This window comes from Melanotaenia boesemani, chromosome 16 (assembly GCF_017639745.1).
Source record: "Melanotaenia boesemani isolate fMelBoe1 chromosome 16, fMelBoe1.pri, whole genome shotgun sequence".
NCBI lineage: Eukaryota > Metazoa > Chordata > Actinopteri > Atheriniformes > Melanotaeniidae > Melanotaenia > Melanotaenia boesemani.
The window spans coordinates 18,293,778-18,315,081 of NC_055697.1; the positions used below are offsets into that span (position 1 = coordinate 18,293,778).

Here is a 21,304-nt window from a genome sequence, read left to right on the forward strand (position 1 = left end):
TGTTAAAAAAAAACAATCCTGGAAACTGTTCAGATGTTAAAATGACAACAGCATAAAACTTATCTAAAAAACTGATTTAAATAATACACAACATTATCTAAATTAGGAGCACTAAGATGAAGAGCTGCTGAATAATTAGACATATCAACATATATCAGTAAATCCTAAACCTTGATTTATTTCCCCATGTCATACCTTAAAGAAAGTCTGATTTAAAGGCTTTATGTCTCAAGTGTGTGAGCTCAAGATTTTAACAAAATCAGAGAGAAGAAGGAGGTATTATTGAAAATTAAAGTGGTGCTGTAATGGCTTTGAACACATCTGGGATAGAATGACTGACAAGAAGGCATTCAGAAGTGGGCAGATGAAAGGTCTGCTGGACACGGTGGTGGGCTTCAGGGTCTTTGTAACCATCTACCATTTGTCGATGATGAAAAGTAAACTATTTCAGGAAAGATTTTAAACAACAGTAATTTCTCTAGCCTAAGTGAACGTGAGTTTACTTGAAATGACATGTTTATGTTATTTACAAGCTAATTTCTTTCAGTTTGATTACTTTGGTTTGTTTGTGCTTCTGTTAAACACTACATTCTGTGACAAGTGTTATTTATTTTCAATACAAGAGCCCCCAGATGTGTCAATCTCTTCATTAAACAGCTGTAGCACCATACGACAGCATGCAATCTTCACATTGAGCAGCTGAGGAAAAACACTGGAGACAAAGCAGTTGAGCCAAGAGTGAATCTTATCATTTTTTTTCTTTCAACAAAAGAAAAGATAGAGTTTTCCTTGGAGAATTACAGTGATATTTATCAGGGATATCAAGTTGATTATTGCAGTTTTCAGTTTGCTGCAGCAGTACAGCATTTGTTTATTTAATCAATACAGTGAATACAACAGAGGAAAACAGGCCTTCAGCATATTAATTGCAATGTAGCTTGTTATCCAGAGCCAATCAATGTTTATGTTTCAACAAATGCAACATTTAGGCAGTGTTGTACAACTTTTGGGGGGGTCGGGATGATCTAAAGCTGCTGAACACAAAGGAAATACTCTCTTTTTCTACTGTTTTCAATGTGTATGTGTGTCTTAGTTCTGCACATCAGGTGCAAACACATTTGCGAGCTACAATCGCTCCACTCTAAACACCATATTGCCGGTTCAGCATGTGTCTGTGTCACAGTCACCGCAAGGATTATTGTAGAAAAACAAAACACACTAGAAACAAGCTAACCTGCTTCAATCTGTTAGAGGGTCTTGCAATTTTTATGTTCAATGGGGAGAACTTGTTCTGCCCTCAACAACTGACATACGGTAATACCCTAGAATGCATCAAAGAAGTTGAGACAAGACATGTGGGATTTAAGAGAAGCAAAAAAATGTAAAATGACGAGCAGACAATTTTGTGGAAGAGGCCAAAAAGTAAAGCAAAATGGTACACATCTAATTGTCCACTTTTTTCCCAGATGTAGACACCACCAAGGACCCTTGTCAAAAGGTTAAGTGCAGCCGACACAAGGTTTGTATTGCCCAGGGCTACCAGAGAGCCGTGTGTATCAACCGCAAGAAGCTGGAACACAGGTGAGTGTGTAGCCCCTGAGCAAGAACTGACTAATTCCCCAAACACACAAAAAGTCATAAATCCCCCTCATGCACACTGACATGAGGTCAACACAACTTCTTCAGACTCACTGTGAGAGTGGAATGTGTTTTGCTGTCGGCCAGAGTGGAAATAATACAGCTTGTTTGTGCATCAGTGCAGGACGACTTCCTGCTGTTTAATGATAATCTAATGCATTCAGACAACATGGAGGAGGCTTTTTGCGTTATGCTTTCATGCTCAGGTTGAAGCTGCAGCTTCTGTACTCTGAACTCATACAGCAGTGGCTGTCTCAGCTGGACACAGTGAGGCTGAAGTGTTTGCATATCTTCTGTCCAGCAGACTGAAGCAGCCTGCTCTTCGGTCTTCTGATGGAAACTGTCAGCCCTGTCCCATTTCCTCCACTGGACCTGTGTGTGGATCAGATGGACACAACTATGCCTCAAAGGTACATTGACAAAGTAGGGTTGGGAAATATTGGAGTAGTGATTCATTTTCTTATGATACAGCATTTCTAGGCTAAAAAAATAAAAAATAAAAAAAAAAAACACAGCATCACATCTAAATACTAAATGTGTTTAAACAGACGAGAAAAAAAACTAAAACTGACACTGAGATCGAGAGTGAGACTCGATGTCTCAACAAGACCGAAACCCAAAAACACAAACATAATACATTTCACTTTTTACATCTTAAGCTTTGTAACCATATCTTGTGGCAAGAATGGAAATGGGTGACTGAAATATATTTAATCAAAGCTTTAAAGCACAGTACTGTTCATTTGGAAGCTAATATTTTACACATATACCTTGCACATACACGGAGACTCGAGGGAAAAACTGAGACATAGAGTCATGATATGTGGCCTCAGAGGGACCAGTTGGTGGCTTGTGGTGACAGTGTCCTATGTGTTTATTGATTAATGCTTTGTCTTTTGGATCCCTATTCCTGACCTTGTGTGCAAGCAGAGGTTGGAAGGCACATTTAGGAGATTCTAATCAAGGCTTAAAGTCAGTCACCTCATGAATATTTGATCTGTGTTGCTGCAATAACTCATTTTATTTCGCCTTGTGTCCTTTGCCGATGTCCCCTTGTTTGTGAATGCATGCGTTCCAGTGCAAGCTAGAGCAGCAGGCGTGTCTTACAGGGAAGGATCTCACCCTGAAGTGTTCAGGTCTGTGTCCTTGTCCTACTGCAGCATCTACAACCAAGGAAGGTAAACGCGGTAAGATCAACAACTACTCTGTATTGTACTGTTGTGCTGTAATACCAGGCTCCCTAATTTATTAATTTTTTTTAGCTTCACACATGCCCTCTAGCACAGCAATCATGAGAGCATAAATTGTTACAACAAATATCATATGCATTCTTTCCCTCGGGCTTACACAGAAAGCTGTACTGGGCAGGATCTGTCTGATCTTGGTGAGCGTCTGAGGGATTGGTTCCAGCTACTGCAGAACAATGCCAAGCAGAACAACAACAGCAAACCTGGGGCCAGAGCCACTGCAGCCAGCAGCACATCAGGTTGTAGCTTTCACTGAATGTATCCCAACTCCATATGAATGGCATGTTAATAATTAAGTTTCAGGTAGTAAAACTGTAAATAAAGTAATTAAATTTACTTTTATATCTCGGTGAATGGGTAGATCGCTGCTACCTGAGTGCTGTTTCTAAGATAATGGTGGACACTGCAGTTCTTTACAGATTTACTCTACACAACTCTGGGGGTCACTGGTGTGCCATAAATTAAAAAACGTTTTCCTTCCACGTGTTATTTTCTATTTCAAAGGATTTTGTAGTCACAATTTTAAAAAGAAAACAGCCTTGCTATAAAGAATATGAAGCTGACAACATATGTAGGTTTGTGTAGATGCTATATTGTATTCTCATGGCTCTGAATGCATCAACCCTGAATTCTGACTTCATGATAGTGTTTCTATGATCAAACTGCAGGATCAAGACCTAAAACAATACTGGTCACCAGATGTTTTAGTGCCTTGGTTAAGCAATAGCGTTAAGCATCAGTGCAACGAAAGACATTTTGCATTGGGGTGATTTTATAGTTTCCATGGAAACTACTTGCTCGTTTTAAAGCCTTATTATTGTCTCCACAAGTTAATGTGTCAATAATAAGTAAAAAGAAAAAAATGACAGGACAAAAAAAGAGAAAAAAATGTACAAATGGAAACAAAACATCAAATTTAAGAGAAAAATTAGCAAATGCTGGCAAAGAAGTTCAAAGAAAAGCTCCAAAAAAATGACTTAAGTAGACAATTTGACTATGCTGAATTAGCCAAGCTAAGCTAAATTTGCAGCTTAACTAAAGTAACCATTAGGATTAGACTAACTTATATATGACTGTAGGTAAAAGAAATATTCTTTAAATGTGCTCTTTTTCTTTATATGTTGTCATAAATCTGTTAATGTGGTTAAAATGCGGTCACCTATCTTACTTTTGGTTTGCCCAATGGTTTTATGAACTTTAAAGTAATAATTCATCTTCCCATTTGTGACATTTAAGGGTCTCTATTGAGCAATTTAATATTTTAATGTTTCCAAAAGTGTTTATTGAATCACTGAAACAATTCTTTTCATTACCTTTGAATGAGCTAATTGTACCAGTAAAATTGTACCATGACATTTTCTGTCATGTCACACCAGCTTGTTGCTCTAGTTGCACCAAGCATGTTTCTACTGTAGGCCAGAATGTCTCCTGAGAGCAAGGTTTGCATTTCTTGTGCTACTGTGCAGCTACTTATATGCTTTGATGGGGATGGAGAGGCCAGAGATTTCAGTTGGTTGCAATATGCAACTGTGAATTTACAACTGATAACTTCAGTCAACAAGGGTCACACAAGAGCTGAAAAGTCTCATTCCCAAACAAAAAGAGCTGAAAGTGAAAGTTAAATTTAATTTGGAGCCACTAAAGCATCTCATAGAAAGTGCTATCACTGTATAAAGCAAGACAGCGTGGATTCTGGTCTGCAGTGGACTCGTTCTGACAATCATGTGCAGTCTGATCAGCTAACATAACACAGAGATGGTGGGGTTATAAAATACACAGAGGTAAAAAGACAAGTACTCTGATAACGTCATTACACTGCTATAACTTGACTCAGCAAATAGTTTACAGTTGCTGCATTATGTTTTATGATATTGAACCCTTAAATGTAATTCTAGGATAATGTGAAACCCTTAATACTTGAATTTAAGTACACCATAATAAGAATTAATGGTCTTTTGTACAACCGCTCAGTCTGAAACATTCACTTGAACTTGGTGGAAAATCATAATTTGATCTTTTCTCTAAAACTAGTGCCAGGCTCCAAAATCCAAGGTTGACACTGGTACTGGTTTGATAATAATAAGCTATAATGGCATTTTGTTATAGTAACATTTTTTAAGGTTGAAACAGGTAACATTAAAAAGTAAATAACATTGTGGATTGGTCTATGCTCAAGCAGGGTTTTACTGCTATTTGTGCATCTGTTTCCTGGTATAATTGAATGTTTTCCTCTGTGTTCGCAGTGCTGGACAGGAGCCTGGTAGCCAGCTGTAAGGACTCCATAGGCTGGATGTTTTCCAAGCTAGACACCAATAATGACCTGTACCTGGATCAGGCTGAGCTGGCTGCCATCAACCTGGACAAGTATGAGGTCTGCATTCGGCCCTTTTTCAACTCCTGTGACTCCTACAGGGATGGCAAGGTCTCCACCGCTGAATGGTGTCTCTGCTTCTGGAGAGAGAGTGAGTTTTATAGGGGTGATGTGAGCTTTGTGTCTTTGTTTCTGTGTACAGACATATTCCCCTTAGTGCATGCAGGCACTCAGGTGTAACCACCTGTGTGTTGTCCTGCTCTATCACTATTTGTCTTCATTCTCATTCTCCTTCCTCGTTATGAGATGAACCAGTCAATGTTAAAAACATTCCTGCTGCTTGTTGACACCCTGAGCAAGTCAGCCTAATGCTTAAGTAGAAGCTAAATGGAGTCTAGATCTCATTCTTTAAAGGGAAATACTTGAAGATGGATTTCAAAATCAAAGGAAAACATGATTGCACTCACAAATAACTACAAACATTTCTCTATTCCGGGACTAACCATGGCTTTACTTTCTCTTGTTAAAATTCTATCCAGAGCCGCCCTGCCTGGCCGAACTAGAACGGATTCAAGTACTAGATGGAGGCAAGAGAAAGTTTGGTAGGTATTTGACTTCTATTAACAGCATTTCAACTTAGTTGGATGTGACTTTCGTGGTTCGAGGAGATCAAGCAGATGACAAGCAGGGGGTGGGGATTAGTCCCTGATCAGCCTTGTGGATTATAACTTGATACTGACAGACGGCAAAGAAAAGCAGCCATCACACTGTTTGTTCATGTGAATACGCAGATTTGGACACGAGTGTGTGCATACTGCAGATTTTGGCTGGCTGACTGGGCTCTGAGTCAGGACTCAGTACGCATAGCAGCAAGCAGAGGGCAAGACTGCTATGAAGACACTCAGATATTCCTCTGAAAGACTGGATGTACTTTTGCTTGTGGCCTCCCATCTTATTTATTTATTTATTTGTTTGTTTGTTTGTTTTTTTCACTATGAGAACATTATATAAATGCCAGCATCTGACATATATAACTTTGCAACAATGCCAAAATGTTGAGTGTGACCAGCTTTACATGTTGACATTATGACTTGGAAATACAGATGTCCAACTTTATGTCCTTCGTTACTAATTAGCAAGCTGTCTCTACCCTATCCCAATGTGCTGCAGTGTGGTAATGTTGTATGTTGTGTACATTTGTATTAAAGAAATATCTAGCTGGTTGCCACATATGCTGCATGCATTACATTCTCACTTGGGCTTTGTGCCATGTGTGATGACGCAGATGAAATCTTTGCAAGACTTTTATGTCTGTTGTTTCCTTTATGGGTTCTGAGGATATCACATGCTAAGGTAAAGTCCCTCCCCCCCCACTGACTCTTATTTATTTATGTGTGCGCATGTAATTGCCAGGTCGATTCATCCCCAGCTGCAATGAAGACGGCTACTACAGGAAGCAGCAGTGTGACAGGGGCGAGTGCTGGTGTGTTGACCAAAACGGAGGAGAAATAGCCGGATCTAGGATTCGTGGCAAGCCAGATTGTGGTAGGTCCCGTGGATTTCAGCAAGTGTTGTTGAGTTAATAGAATTTGAACTTACAGGGTGAACGTTTCTTGAAAAACAACTGACATTATCCCATGCTTATCAGCCTGCTTCTTCACAGCTGCCCCACATGCATTCTGCACAAGGCCTGCTTTATGTTAAAGGACTGAGGCCCACTGCAACATAGCTCACTTCAGGGACCAGTGCCACATTCATGTGTCCAGAGTCATTTGCATTCTAAAGCTCCGTTTGTCGCTGTGAGAAAAGTCTTTTGAGATAAACTAGGGCTGGTTGGACAGAACCTGAGACTGTTAAAAATGGTTGCCTTGGCAAGGTTTAGAAATAGCTAGAAATAGCAGACAAAGTCAAACATGTGATCTCTTTTGGAAACCATAGCAGTCAATGTTTTTAAATCAATTTCAGCATTTTTTATCGGAACTGAAAGGACTCCATCAAACAGACTTTAAAGTAAGCTGGCCATAGTAGATAATTAAACATTTTCTGCATCCCCCTGTCCATGCATGTTTTTTTCACTGTTTCCCTGCAGATTATGAAGTGGCATATTCAGGAGATTTTGGCAGTGGGGTCGGATGGGAGGATGAGGAGGAGAAAGAAGCGGAGGAGACTGCAGAAGAGGCTGAAGAGGAGGAGGGAGAAGTGGGAGAGGTCGATGATGGGGGATATATCTGGTAAAGGGCCACTGTGTAATTCAGCCTCTTTACAAAAGCATCTTGATGGTCCTAAACACACACACATACAAAAGACACACATGGGGAAGAAGCACTTACACTCATAACACTTGGCTTAAGAAAACTTGAGGAGGAGGGTTAAATATGAACGTAAAGGTGATTATGGGAGTATTTAATGTAACAGGATGTTCTTCAATTAGGCAAGGGGTGGGGGGGGTGGTATCACTACAAAGAGATTATGGGTCTGGAGTTGAGATTTTTGTCCTTCATACTTGTGAATCTTTGTTCTCTTCTGTTGTATGTCCTTTGAACTATCTTTGAACAATTTTTAGCTGATGCATATTGGAGACTTTAAGAAGCTGCAGGTGCTTGTCATGTGCTTGCATATAAAAATGAGCTAGTTTGGGTGCTTTTCAGTAGTCAAAATTGGTCTCCTTTCTTCTTTTAAAATTTGCAGATAAACAACATTTCAGTAACCAGTTTTGGTTTTAAGAAGGAACTGCTGGAAAAGAGAGTAAACCACAGCAGAATGCTGAAAAGCAGCCATTGACTTTATCGTTTACATGTCATACGCTTTGGCTCATATGTCACAGTAGTGCTCTGTCTCATTCATGACTTATTAAGAAAACGTTTCTCACGCATCACTCTTTACCTTGTATATAATGTGTGTATCAGAAGACAGAAAGTCACCTACTAGTAAAGGCCTTGAGAGACTAGCAGATTATACTGCTTAGCTGACAGTGAACATCGTATCATAATGTGCATCGATTATTGTGTTTAATAAAAAATGAATAAAATAAACTTATCTTTGTGGCACAGCTGGCCACCATTCATCTGAATCAGTGTTTTTTTTTCTTTTTTTTTCTTTTCATTGCATGTGAGACTTTAGTCATATTTTCATAACATTCAACACAAAATCATTAAGATTAACTGTGTTGCAGATGACAAATCTAACTGGTTTTACCAATTTATTAGAGCAACGAAATATTATTAAATATATAGGGTTTTGATTGAAAACATCCCCAAATTCTGCCAGAAACTGCAGCATGACTGTAAGGCTAAAACCAATAACCTTGGGCTCCATGGATGAAGACATTTGGGAGGAATTTGAAAGGAACTAATCATATCGACAGACCAGAGCAAGATTTAAAGAGCATAGGAAAACTGCAAAACAGGGGAAAAAATATAGCCATTTTTTGAGTGAGTTAAATGCGATGTTGCTGAAAATTGTCAAAAAATTTCCATTTCCAAGTACACAAAATTTAATTCAGCAAAAATAAATCACAACAAATGCTACATCTAGTCAAAGCAGCCTCTCCCAGTCATTTTTTATTAATATGTACACCAAAAAAACAAAAAGTAAATAATTATATTTTATATGTGTAAAGCATTGACGTGCAGTCAGGAGAAGCAGGTTCTGGTTGACAGTTTCTGGAGACTTACATATGTGAACGTAGTTTATTCTTCTCAATGAGGAATGGGTGCTGCGCAGGCCCCTCCCCTGCCCAAAAGCAAGAGGCTTCACGCAGCAGCAGCTGCATTCAGAGCAGGAGATGATCACCTCTGTTTCATGACCAGGTTGAAAATTAAACATACAAAGCTGCTGCTGGATGATCCTGTGCTGGCATACCGTCAGATATTAATGTCCATTAATGAAGAGTGTGGAGGAAAACATTTAGAAAGTTAAAAGTGCTGTGAAACGTTGCAGAATTAGAAAACAACCTACACTAAATAAAATTAAACTACAAAAAAGAAAATATTAACCAAAGAATTTGTTTTATTTTTATTATTTTTGCCTTTTTAATTATTTTGAACTTGTCTTTTCGTCAATTTTTGCCTTTCCCGCGACATTCCTCTCCACGGCAGCCACCATTATGTATGTATTATGTATATGTACCAGGCTATTATGCACATTTGATGATGATGTCATTTAGCGACTTCTGGCGACTTTTAGGACAACCAATAGCTACTTTCTCACTGAAGAGTTGTTAACTGGGTGTGTGAGTGTAATTGAAAGAGGAATGCTGATGGAATATGAAGCATTACCAGCAGTCGAATGCTGTTGAATGAATATTGAAAAAAGATGCTCTTTCTTGCAATAGTAAATTAGTGCCTCACCAGCCATGAATCTCACCGCACATCACTGGTGTAAAGTGTTTCCTTGTTGCTCACTTTCTTTATTAGAAAACTCCAAAAGCAGCTATTCTTTAATAAATGAAATGTCTCATTACCTGTATCTCTTTGCAGCTCCTCTTTGAACAAAATAAGTCAAAATAACAACACTAATATTCTGGTTTACCAAATTTCCCATGCTCACTGTCATACTTTAGCTTGTTTACTGTACATGCAAATCAAATAATCATTAATAAAAGAAGCAAACAAAGGAAAATTTGTCTTGTTCAAAGTGAAATCCGTATAATCCATGTTTTATCTAAAGAAGGAAAGCAAAATCTAATTAAATGACAAATGTAAGAAATCCTTTTCACATTGGTTGTCTGTGCTTGCAAAAAAAACAAAACAAAAACACAATCCCATTTTTAACCTCAGCAACACAGCTCTATTGACAGATTGTGGCCATTTGATCATGTTTATGTATTACTAGAGTGAAACATGCATAACTTGTATGCATAGTATGGTACAGTTACTGATTTCTAACCGGAAAATGTATATGAAGCCCTATTGCTGATTTCCTATTTCTACTAGTACTTATATTTCTGTTGCCATACCAAGTTTGTCAGCATTATGCCCCTCTGTATATCCATGGCATTGCAGTAGCTCTGCAAGAATCTTTTGGGGGATTCATCATCCTAATAGTCTGGCTGCACCTGTGAAAGTGTGATTAAAAGGCCTGCACTGTTGCTGTTGGAGATTATTGTGCCTGTTTTTGCAAAGCATTCCTTAGATTTTAACTTAGGCTCCCTTTACACTCCCTCATGGAACCATTTTTGTGCACAAAAACACAGTATACGTGTATTACAGTATCTGAGTAGTTTTATCATTTTTGTATGTTTTTAAAACACTATTTTAAAAATGTTTAAGCAATTACAAGTAGGATATACCGGCATATGACAGAATGTTTTATGGATCAGATATATAAAAAGGGAGGACGTTTTGAATATACTGACATTCATTTGGTATCAAAGTTATCCTCATAACTGACAGCTAATAACCTGAAAATCAAGGACAAACATTCTGTTACAAAGCACTTTTTGCAGCTCTATTTAAAAAGCTACTCTTTCAAACACAAATCTCCTCAGTGTATGACCTGTTCTCCCAGGAACAGCTTGTATTGTCACATATTGTATTGTCAGCTCACTTCTCCTCTTGCCTTACCTCATGCTGCAGTGAAGTGTAGCTTATAGCCGTGGGAAACCAGTAGAAATTAAATACAGGCCCTGGTTTACATATCAGCACGTCTAAAAGCACAATACATATAGAAACCTCTCCTCAGCCTCCTCAGGACATTGCTCAAACTTCTCCATTGTGCTATTCAGTCTGGAAACAATGAAATATAAACCATGGATTATTCTACAGAATATGCACATCTTCAGGCATTTAAGCCAAGGAAGCTTGTAAAAACTGTCAGAAAACCAATCCTAAAAAATATAATTTTTCAGTTTCACATGTCTGTGATAATGGAAATCAGTACCTGTAATGTCCCATTGGGTGAAACCTCTAATGTGTTGGCTGTGAGTGGGTATGCCTGCCAACAGATGTTTGAATACCTGATACAGACAGCAGTCCTTTCTAGCTACCCAGAGGGACCAATCATTTTCTGCAGCATGTCAGCTTGTGTTGATGAATATTCCTTTGCTTGGTAAAAAAACAAATAAATAAATCAACACACATGCTTCCAAAAATAGTGTCTTTGATGCAGTCTCTGTAAAATACTGTACATAAGGATCAGATGCACTTCTATCCATTATACTGTATGTTTTGCAACTTTACTGAGATATAAAAAAAACTACCATGACTTTAGTCTATTTTCCTTTGGTGCTTTACTTGCTACAGTCATGGGCACAGTAAGGTCACAGAAAGGGTCATTTGTGAGAAGAGTGCACAGAAATGTACCCATCACAGATTAAACTTTATCAAATTACATTAAAGTGCAATAAAACAATCAAAACAGGTATACATCTAAATTCAAAATGACTGTTATCATTAAGTGTTCTTAATATTTTAGAAGTTATCATATGTTTTGGCATGGTGTTAAGAGTGAAATTTTCTCCCTCAGATGTGTCTAGGTTCCATGTGAAAAATACATTTATTAAATACAAGAGAATACCAGCTTAGTTTAAAAATTAAAAACAAAACATTACACACATTTTAGCAAACATATGATTATCTAATATTATGATTTTTTTAAGTCATATTTTACTCTAGCACATCTGTAAGTGCAGGGATCCTGAGTTATAGTTTGCTTTGTGCACTTTGTAGCCTCCAAACACGTCTGACTCCTTTTTCTGTGGTGTTCAGCACTCGGAACACATTCACATCTCTTGTCTGGTGAAATTCTTGTAACAATCCCTGGAAAACAGTGACCGGGATGCTAAAGTTGAGGTGTGGATAAGTCACTTTTGCAGCCAAATCCCTTGTGTTGCTGGACACAATTCCTGCAACACAGCAATTAATTGTTACACAACCGCAAAAACAGCAGTACAAATTGAGCTTTCTGACATGTATAGCTGCCTTTTTCCTACACATGTTGTGTATTACACTGAAGTTTTCCAGTGGTCATCATGTGCCCCCCACTGTTCAAAAGGAGTACTTGTTTGGTCCTTACCCAGCAACTCTCCTGAATGTTTTTTCACCACAGCACCTCCACTGGCCCCTGCTTGTACTGCACATGTGGTCTGGAGCATAACAGGCTGGTAATTTAAACTAATGGCTTTGGAGAGGACACCGCAGGTCAGGGATGGGCCACATGCCTGGCCCAAGCCACCATATCCCACTACAAGCACAGCTTCGCCTGTAAGGAGATAAACCACGCTGATTAACCATCGATGCAGTTTTATTAGTGTGAAGAAACAGAGCTCTTTAGAACTGAGTGTGAAATCAAACCTGGACTGAAACTCTGTGACATTTGAGGAAGCACAGCTTCTGGAACAGGGACCCTCAGCTCGACCAAAGCAAAATCATACGGGGACGACGCTTTAGTGGAGAACAGCACATCACCATGGATGTCAAAAATTCTGTAACATAGAAATCATCAAAACAAAGAGCAAACATCAGGCTAACATAATAGTCTGAACTCTTTGTAAATATACTGTGATCTGAGACATTACAGCTCACTAAAAGACTTGTTTAACTACTCCACCCTGTAAAAACTGCTCAAGCAGATGTAGTTTCTGGTAATAAGATTATAAGGACATATATAACACTTGTAAATATTCACTACCTGAACAATCCATTTTCAATATTCAGTCTCAATTTACATTTACCTTATGTATAAATTATTTCTTTCCAAATTTAATTATTCTGTTGTATAATTTTTACTCTTTACATACAACATTTATCCTGTCATTGGTGCTTTCTTATTTCAGATTTGTGAGATTTGTGATATCTATGATGGCTTTTCCTCCATCTGTGTTTTTGTGGAGTCTCTCATAGAAGTAAGTTTGTTTTGTGCATGTCTACAGGTGGAAGGGGTATTTGTAACAACCCAACTATAGTCAACACTTAGAGTTTTGAATAAAAAAATGTACTATCACCTGTCCCCATGATGAAACTTCAAGGTGACTGTAGTTTTCCCATTGACAACATGCCGACAAGTTACCACTAGTTTCGTAGTGACAACAACCCCTGAACCCCAGACCTGTCCACTGCCCACAAAGCACACAGTGGGGTACTTGACAGGTTTTGACTTATGAGCTGTAGTAGACATGTGGATGTCCGCCTCTCCTGGATAATGCAATGCATCACAGATCGGATCTTGGATGCTTGCACAACGGATGACATTTCTAAAGATCAAGTGAACAGAGCAGACAAGAGTGAGGCCTATCCACTCATTTGCCTTCCAGCCAAATGGAGACACGATCAGCCCAATGAGACGAACACACTCTGCGCCTTTCACCACAAACAAGCCTCCACCTTCAGTGCCTGGCAAGCATCGAGCATCTGTGAGGATGACTGCATTGTCCTCTCCAGCAAGGTTACTGATGATTCCTCTGCTGAGGGTGCTGATGAAGAGATCTAAGCAGAGGGAGCCAAAAGGAGAGCCACATGCAACGACTGGGCAGCCTTTCTGTAGAGAAGAGCTGCTCTGCCACGGGATGGCTCCTGAATCTGAACTACTGTCGACCAAAACATCTGCTTTGAGTACTGCAAACCAGCTGAGAAAATGGACATCTCTGGTCAGTTCTTCATCTTCTTCGTCACCATGGAAACGCCACTGGTCCGTCTCTTGGAAAACTGCCAGGAAAGCCTGCTTGAACTCCACACAGTTCACCAGCATGAGCAGCTCGGCTGAAACCTCGTGCTGCCGTGTTTTTTTGCATCTGGAAGTGGAGAGTGCCTCTTCATGTACTTTCTTGTTTGAGTCCTGAGCTGGATGAGTAGAAAAGCTGACGCGGATTTTAAGTTTGTCACTTAAGCTGTCTGGGAAAATGAATTCGCTGTCAGAGGAGATGGACTCTTTATCGGTAATAAACCGTGAAAACGGGAGGCCGGTGCATATGATAGTTCCATTTTGAGGATGGACGATAACTCCGCTGAAACTGACGGACTTCTTTACTGAAAATGTCCCCGAAACTTTGATAACACAACAGCATTTCTCCAAATCCTTCAACTCCATACTGGCTCCAAGAGCAACTCTACTAAGTCAAAAAAAAGTGGGAAGCGGTCGAAGAAGCAGCACGTTAAACAGATATCTACAGACCGGATGTGAAATAAGAAGACAACGTCCCACAGTGGTGAAAAATACCAAACTGAATTAGGAATTAGAAATTTACATATTATTTCATCTCAAGTATTCTACACAGGAACAGTTTGATGACCGTCTCTCTGACTTCCGGGTTGTGTCGTATTGTTTCACATAATTGGTCAGAATGCATGAATGTCTAGCCAATGGTAAGCAAGAATGTGAGGACGTAGACGTTTGCTGCACGTGAGGACACCGATCATGTACTGTATTCTTCACCTTTGATGCACTGTAGTCCAAAGGTTCTGGTCAGATGTAAATGAATGATTGAAAAATTTTCATCTCTTTTAACTTCCCTTTCAAAAAATGACATAACATTTGACTTGATCTTAAAAAAGAAAAATGACAAACTTTGTAATAATGTTATTTTATGCGAAGCTAAGTTTTTCATACACAAGAACAGAATGCAGAAATGCCCCCCCCCTAACTTTGTTTACTTCAGAAATTAATTTAACATGTATATGAAATCCTTAAAATTTATCAGTGGAATCAGCCTAAAGTTTACTGGACGCCATGAATAACTTTCCCAATGGTTCACGAAACTGAACCAATGTTGGACTCCCCTTGCACATTACTTTGTTTTCCTATCTCAATCTAATAATTTAGGTTGATTGATTTTATTTTATGTATTTTCTTTTTTTATTATTATTATGTTAATTGTTTTGATTCTACCCTTGTTCCTTCTTAAGCTGCTACGTTTATGCACTGTTAATCAAATCTGCCATGTTTGACAATGCTTTTGTATTTGCAGAATTGTGCACTATATATTTATATATTTATATATATATATATATACACATATATAAATTGCTGCACGTTGTGTCCCAAAAGTGCAATTTTGTAATACACTAACAATGTCGATATGTGTGTGTGTGTGTGTGTGTGTGTATATATATATATATATATATTTACAACATAGGTCTATAAAAAAATGAAAATTCAAGAGGTTTTCAAAAACATTTATTATTCTAATGTGTCACACATTTCAAGTAAGAATATTTTTGTAACATATGCTTTATGTCATATCTCACGGCTTTATATAGAGCAAGTTTATTCTTCTTTCAAAATATAAATAAGATGGTATACACACAACAATTTATAGTATTGCACTCTAATTTCCTAAAAATGTTTTGCATACCATCCAAGTACTCTCATAATATCACTGCATGTAGTGAGCAGCAACTAATCACAAAGTACTTAATTTATTTCACATCAGTTATTTATCATTAGAACAGATAGCTTGGCATCTTCTCTGCAAAAAAAAAAAAAAAAGAAAAGTGTGATTTTATTTTTAAAATAGTCTCATTTGGTGTAAATAAAGCTCCGTGTGGAATAAGTTAGTAAAAGCACTTGTGGTCACATTCATATACTTGGCTGCTTTACTTTCATTAAACACAATCAACAGAACCCTCAGTAACCATGGATGTAGCAAACTACAGTTTTAACATTAACAAATACAGCTAAGCTTTTTTGCAGCACTTTCCTGATTGAAATCACTTTGTTCTTGGCAACAGCTAATGGTAAATGTCAAAATTGCCATTAGTTTGAAAGAAAAGTACTTCAATAAATGTGTAATATGTATCTACACCACAAAAATGTTTTATCTTCAACCAAGTGGGAGCTACCCAAAGCCAGCAGTGTTAACTTGTTTAACTGTAAGTTAACACCAGCAGCCAAATATAAACCCATCTTGGAAATTACTTTACAGCAATGGCATGTTCTATATGGCAGAGCTCTACATTCCTTATTGTAAGTAGAGGAAGTAACCATGACATGAGAATTATTCTCCCCTCTCAATCTGAATAATACAGACTTATGTTTAACTACTAATCTTTGCCTTGCATCAGGAGTACAGGATACATTAAAACAAAACACTCTTTAAAACATTCTTCTTACTGGCAGTCAAAGTACTACAACTAGTATATTTAATTAATTATCTCTACTGCAGGTAGTTTTGTGTGGAACTTGTCTGTGTACACAGGCAGCATGGTACATCTGATTAAGGCTTTTAAAAGAATTTGAATCAGTCAATATATTGTGAGAGCCAACGGAAACCATCTCCATATCCCTGTCTCTTCAGCACGCTGCACATAAAAACTTCCATTGGTCTGAAATTCAGTTCCTTCAGTGACACAGTGCCCTGAAAAGAAACAAAAATACACACTCAAAAGAACAGATTTTAATTCACACATTCATATCATTCTCCACAGACACTGAATATATCTTACTGATATCTAAAACCTGTAATTCCCTTCATATGTAAAAGGTGAGGTGTGAAATCTCTAACTATTGTTACTGACCCAAAAAATGCTTTCCTGTTGCATCCTGCTGCCTCTTGTATACTAATGATAAAAATTTTCCATGGGTAAGGTGACAAGCCCATTGCTAATCAACAACATATTGTGTTCAACAGAAAAACTGTACATACTGAAGATATTAGGGCATGATGAAACAAACAAAAAAAAAGAAGAAGAAAACATCTCATCCTTACCAGGTCTTAACATTTAGTAAATAAAATATCAGATAAGCAACAATACATAACTTTTGTACATGTCGTCGTTGTTTATTGAAACTTATAACTTCCATGAGAATTTCGATGGTAACAAGCAGCCAGACCCTGCTAATTAAATTTAATTAATTAATCATCAACCTGAGCACCTCTTGAAAAGCAGAGGTTTAGGCCATTTGTTGCTCTGGTGTATTCAGATACAGTACCCATCAAAAGTTTGGACCCACTTTCCTATTGACTAATGGGAAAACGTGTCCAAACTTTTGACTGATAGTGTATGCTAGCAATACCAAAAAAAAGGGAAAGACATCAGTAACAATCACAGAAAGCGGTTGCTGCCCATCAACCTGGGAACGGTTATGTTGTCATTTCCAAACAAATTGAAACTCATCATTCTATAGTGAAAATCATTATTCACAAGTTGAAAACATTCAAGGCAGTTGTCAATCTCCTCATGAAGTGGATGTACAGGCAAATTCACCATAAGGTCAGACTGTGTAATACTAAGAGAAACTACAAAAAACCCAAGACATTTACCAGTCTTAGCATGTTAAAGTCCATGTCAGTTCAGTAGAAAAAAACTGAACAAATATGGCTTCTTTGGAAGGGTGACAAGGAGAAAGACTTCTTTGTCAACAAAAAACATGGCAGCTGCATCTGAGCAACCAAGATAACAATGTCCTTTGGACAGACAAGACCAAAATGAAGATGTTTGGTCATAATACACTGTGGTAGTCTGTGGTCTTTGCTCAGCTGTAGGGGTGGTATGAGGGAGCTGCTGCAAGCATGATTTTTTTTTTTTTTTTTTAATTTCCTGATATGTAAACCACTCAATAGACAGAGGGTTTATTTTCTTTTCCGTGTGACTGTGAAAGTACAAACGAGATACAAAAATTTCTGGGACTAAATCTCACAAGTCTATTACCTTTCCAGTTGTATGTCCATGAAGACCAAATATTCCTCTGAGTGCATCCTCACTGATGGCCTCTGGACGGTCTATCTTATTTCCCAGGATGAGAACTGGGATGTTGGCGATGGTTTCATCTGTTAACAGGGCCTAAACACAAAAAGTGTTGATCGAAACAGATGAGCCCTAACTGAGGCAGCTGTTAGGACGTGTTGATATAATAAGTAAAATCAATATTATGAGCTCACATCTAGTTCAGTTTTTGCCTCTCCTAGTCGTTCATGATCAGCGCAATCCACCATATAGACTATACCATTTATGGCTGGGAAATAATTCTTCCAGATTCTTCGTGCTGTGGGAGCATTTCATCATTGATGTGACACCATGTTAATGCATCAGTGCAACTTCTTCAATACAAAGCAGGACTCAGCTGCACAGTCTTTACTCACACCTTGTGTATGGCCTCCAAGGTCAAACGTGGTGAATGTCATCCCAGCTATGGTCAGCTCCTCAGATGCTATGGGCCAAGAGAAATCACTGACTTTAGAGAAGCAACAAAAACATAATGCATGAGGCTAGTTGCTAAACACGTTAAACTGCTAAGTTTACTTGGGTATAATGTTGGCATGTGCTGTCCTAGCCTGTCATCTCTGAGCATCTGAAGGAGTGTTGTTTTTCCAGCGTTGTCTAGTCCAAGGAAAACCAACTTCCCAGTCTTTTTGTACAACCCTGAAGACAAGAGGGGAAAAATGGGTGAGAATCTTCTGTAAGCTTGCTAGAAGGTTTTGAAGATAAATCAAAGCACCAGATGCCCTCATATCAGTTATAACATGTTTCTTTTCTCTTTTTTGTGTAAAAGTTGGACAAATATGCTGGACAACACCAGGGGTCTTTAAAGACTGAAAGAGTAAGCTCCTACTGAGATAAAATTAGGAAGAATGACAACACAGTTGTTCCATTTATTTGCTTAGTTTTTCTAAATTTTTGGATACCTATATGATCATAATTATGTTGTTTAATTCGACAGACACATTTCCAAGAGACTCGAGTACAAATCATATTGCTGTTTGACATATGCAGGCTAAACTGAAAACAGAAATAGTCTGTCCTAAGGTATTTATTCATTTTTGTCTGAAAAACAGTCTAAATCTCCCACAATTATTGTATCTGAGCTCTTTAACCACATCACTAAGATAAGTATTTTTTTATATAACTACTGTAATATTTTCTCACCTATAAAGCCCTCCGTACAGAAACTGATTGGCGCCCCACTGGGGAGGCCCCACTCACCCTTTAAAAATATCTGTACTATACCTAATAGTTGCAGGACGCTGCTGAAGCCCCTGTAGATCCAATCAAATAAAAAAGACATTTCTCTTGACTACCTGAAATACAGAAAACTGAAGTTATTCCTTATCATCCATTACAAAAAAACACACATATGAGTGTATATATATATAAACTAGTAGTGAGGAAACAGTCATTTAGTTTGTGTTCATTTACTGTCACACATAAATTAAATGAAAAATACTTTATTGATCCCAAAGGGAAAGTGCAAGTGAAGCCGTTTCTTACTCATATACGAATGTGTAAATGCAACGCAAAAACTAACAGAAAATAATCCTAGAACTTTACATTATTACACAAAATAACATTTTTGTGTTACAGCATCCAGCACTAAAGCTCTTTGTTATTCCCGACCCTGAATTAATCTGCTGGTATGTGTAAGCTCTGTGTAATCACACACGTTTTACAGCATGAGTGGAAATGATCTAAGCAGGGCAACAAACGGGTCTCAGTGGGTTCTGGATGCTGGTTTGTTCTGAGAGCAGTCTCACTCAGTCACAGTGATCTTCCTGTGACTATTTTTATGACAAGTTGTGAGAGAGACACCTGATCTGGGCTGTCACCCCGGCCTCTCTCGCGGACACATAAACACCTGTCCCTCTCTGTGAACTTCGTGTACTTGTTGCAGCGAACAGTAACGATTCCAGTGACAAAGGCTTCGAGAAATTACCCAGTAGTTGATGACTATACAACATGTAGGTGTCTGTCGCAAACACAGAACTCCGCATATCACACATGAGAATTAAGTGCAGTATAAGTACTGCTACTTAGTGGTGCCTAGTTTACCCGTCAAAAAAACTACGTCATAAAAAGCTCATATTTTAAAGTTTTTCCTCGGGACCCGTTAAAAATGTACATTAATAAAACAAAAACGTTCATTAAAACACTAAAATCAGTAGCTTAAATCCTTACGTCTGTTTTATTCATTTCATGACGATTGCAACCATTCGGGTACTCAATGTCAGCTGTCAAAGTAAAAATATATTTAGTAAACACGAGCGCAAAAATAGGTCACAAACAAACAAAAACAAACTAATAATTTCAGTGTCAGGGAAATTTCAGGAAAGATAGCCTATTAAACAGACGCATCAGAATAGAAATGTGGGAACTAGAATAGGTTAACTAAATAAGTAATTTGGAGTATTACCTTGGTTTGCCAAGTCAGTGAACTCTTCGTCCGTTAATTTTTGGTCCAAGCCTCCCTTCCACGGACATCACAGCGAGTTTGACAGTTAACCGGAAGTACGTCATCAGGACGGCAAATTAGTGCGAGTATTTCTGACGACGTCTTTCATGTTTATTTCAGATTCTTGAATTGCCTATGTGATTTTTAATTAATTTTCCTGTTTATATTAATGTCTTGTTTATTCTTTAAAAAAAATTGCTGAATCAGACATGGCGTTGGATACAGATATATTTGATGATACACTCGTAGCTCCAACTTGCTTTTCTAATTCATGTATTCTTTCCTTTTAATTTTCAGTTTTAGGATACTACATTATCCTGATAACAGATTTACTTGGTTTTTCTGACACTGAATTCCACTTTGCAGCTTGTATGTATTGAAGCATATTTTTTATATGTCAAATTTGTGGTGAATTACCATAGCACTACACAGTCTCCAAAGTCTTTATTTCCTCAATTTTATTTATTTGCAAAATTGCATTTTTATATTATTCTACACAAAATGGAAATATTTACTCAAGTTAATAATTATGTTTTAAGCCTGAGGACTCCCCAATTTATCTAAATCTGTTTTATCCTTAAATACATATTTTCTTGAAAAGAAAAATCTTGTGTATATATATATATATATATATATATATATATATATATATATATATATATATATATATATATATATATATACACACACACACACACACATTCACATCTTTAAAATGTTGCATCTTGTTCTCTTAAAAGCTGACTTTAAATCAAACTAAAAGGTAAATGGACTGTACTTAGGTCCTTTTCTAGTCATTTTGACTACTCAGCGTGCTTTACACCACGTCACATTCACCCATTCATGCACACACATATAGCACTTTTGCTTCTTTATACGTAGTTCTTTACTCTATCACACATTCACAACCCAATAGACAGATCAGGAGGCAACATGGGGTTCAGTGTCTTGCCCGAGGACACTTTAGGGAATCCACCAACTTTCAGGTTGGTAGACGACTACTCTTCCT

At 37.8% G+C, this 21,304-nt stretch overlaps 3 protein-coding genes across 6 annotated transcripts in view; 1 reads left to right on the forward strand and 2 right to left on the reverse strand.

The window, feature by feature from the left end:
* The window catches only part of spock2 (SPARC (osteonectin), cwcv and kazal like domains proteoglycan 2), a 30,869-nt gene extending 22,603 nt beyond the window's left edge, over positions 1-8,266 (forward strand). For 2 of the 4 annotated variants that reach the window (XM_042011084.1, XM_042011082.1), the window contains 8 exons: positions 1,467-1,581; positions 1,940-2,048; positions 2,717-2,825; positions 2,990-3,124; positions 5,129-5,347; positions 5,736-5,798; positions 6,610-6,741; positions 7,286-8,266. In XM_042011084.1, the coding sequence (XP_041867018.1) occupies positions 1,467-1,581; positions 1,940-2,048; positions 2,717-2,825; positions 2,990-3,124; positions 5,129-5,347; positions 5,736-5,798; positions 6,610-6,741; positions 7,286-7,431 (1,028 nt within the window). In that variant the 3' untranslated portion in view covers positions 7,432-8,266. The remainder of the gene's footprint in view (positions 1-1,466; positions 1,582-1,939; positions 2,049-2,716; positions 2,826-2,989; positions 3,125-5,128; positions 5,348-5,735; positions 5,799-6,609; positions 6,742-7,285) is intronic. The other 2 variants (XM_042011085.1, XM_042011083.1) reach the window with 1 other exon arrangement.
* A 3,229-nt stretch (positions 8,267-11,495) lies between these two features.
* Positions 11,496-14,435, reverse strand: tysnd1 (trypsin like peroxisomal matrix peptidase 1). Its single transcript, XM_042011189.1, has 4 exons — positions 13,139-14,435; positions 12,489-12,619; positions 12,211-12,396; positions 11,496-12,040 (listed from the first exon to the last, which is right to left on the reverse strand). The coding sequence occupies exons 1-4, from the start codon at positions 14,218-14,220 to the stop codon at positions 11,838-11,840; spliced, it is 1,602 nt and encodes a 533-aa protein (XP_041867123.1). The 5' UTR covers positions 14,221-14,435; the 3' UTR covers positions 11,496-11,837.
* An 854-nt stretch (positions 14,436-15,289) lies between these two features.
* sar1ab (secretion associated, Ras related GTPase 1Ab) lies at positions 15,290-20,490 on the reverse strand. Its single transcript, XM_042011048.1, has 7 exons — positions 20,257-20,490; positions 19,077-19,147; positions 18,372-18,491; positions 18,214-18,279; positions 18,011-18,114; positions 17,781-17,912; positions 15,290-16,486 (listed from the first exon to the last, which is right to left on the reverse strand). Exons 2-7 carry the CDS (start codon positions 19,132-19,134, stop codon positions 16,370-16,372), a joined length of 597 nt encoding a protein of 198 aa, XP_041866982.1. The 5' UTR covers positions 19,135-19,147; positions 20,257-20,490; the 3' UTR covers positions 15,290-16,369.
* Between the last annotated feature and the right edge of the window lie 814 nt (positions 20,491-21,304).

Coding starts and splice junctions, on each gene's coding strand:
- tysnd1 (XM_042011189.1), bottom strand. CDS start 14,220: ATGGAGTTGAAGGATTTGGAGAAATGCTGTTGTGTTATCAAAGTTTCG. Junction 12,397..12,488: donor GTCACAGAGTTTCAGTCCAG/GTTTGATTTCAC, acceptor ATCTCCTTACAG/GCGAAGCTGTGCTTGTAGTG. Junction 12,041..12,210: donor ACATTCAGGAGAGTTGCTGG/GTAAGGACCAAA, acceptor GCTGTGTTGCAG/GAATTGTGTCCAGCAACACA.
- sar1ab (XM_042011048.1), bottom strand. CDS start 19,134: ATGTCTTTTTTATTTGATTGGATCTACAGGGGCTTCAGCAGCGTCCTG. Junction 18,115..18,213: donor CCTTGGAGGCCATACACAAG/GTGTGAGTAAAG, acceptor ATGCTCCCACAG/CACGAAGAATCTGGAAGAAT. Junction 16,487..17,780: donor ATGGACATACAACTGGAAAG/GTAATAGACTTG, acceptor GTTTCTTTTCAG/GGCACTGTGTCACTGAAGGA.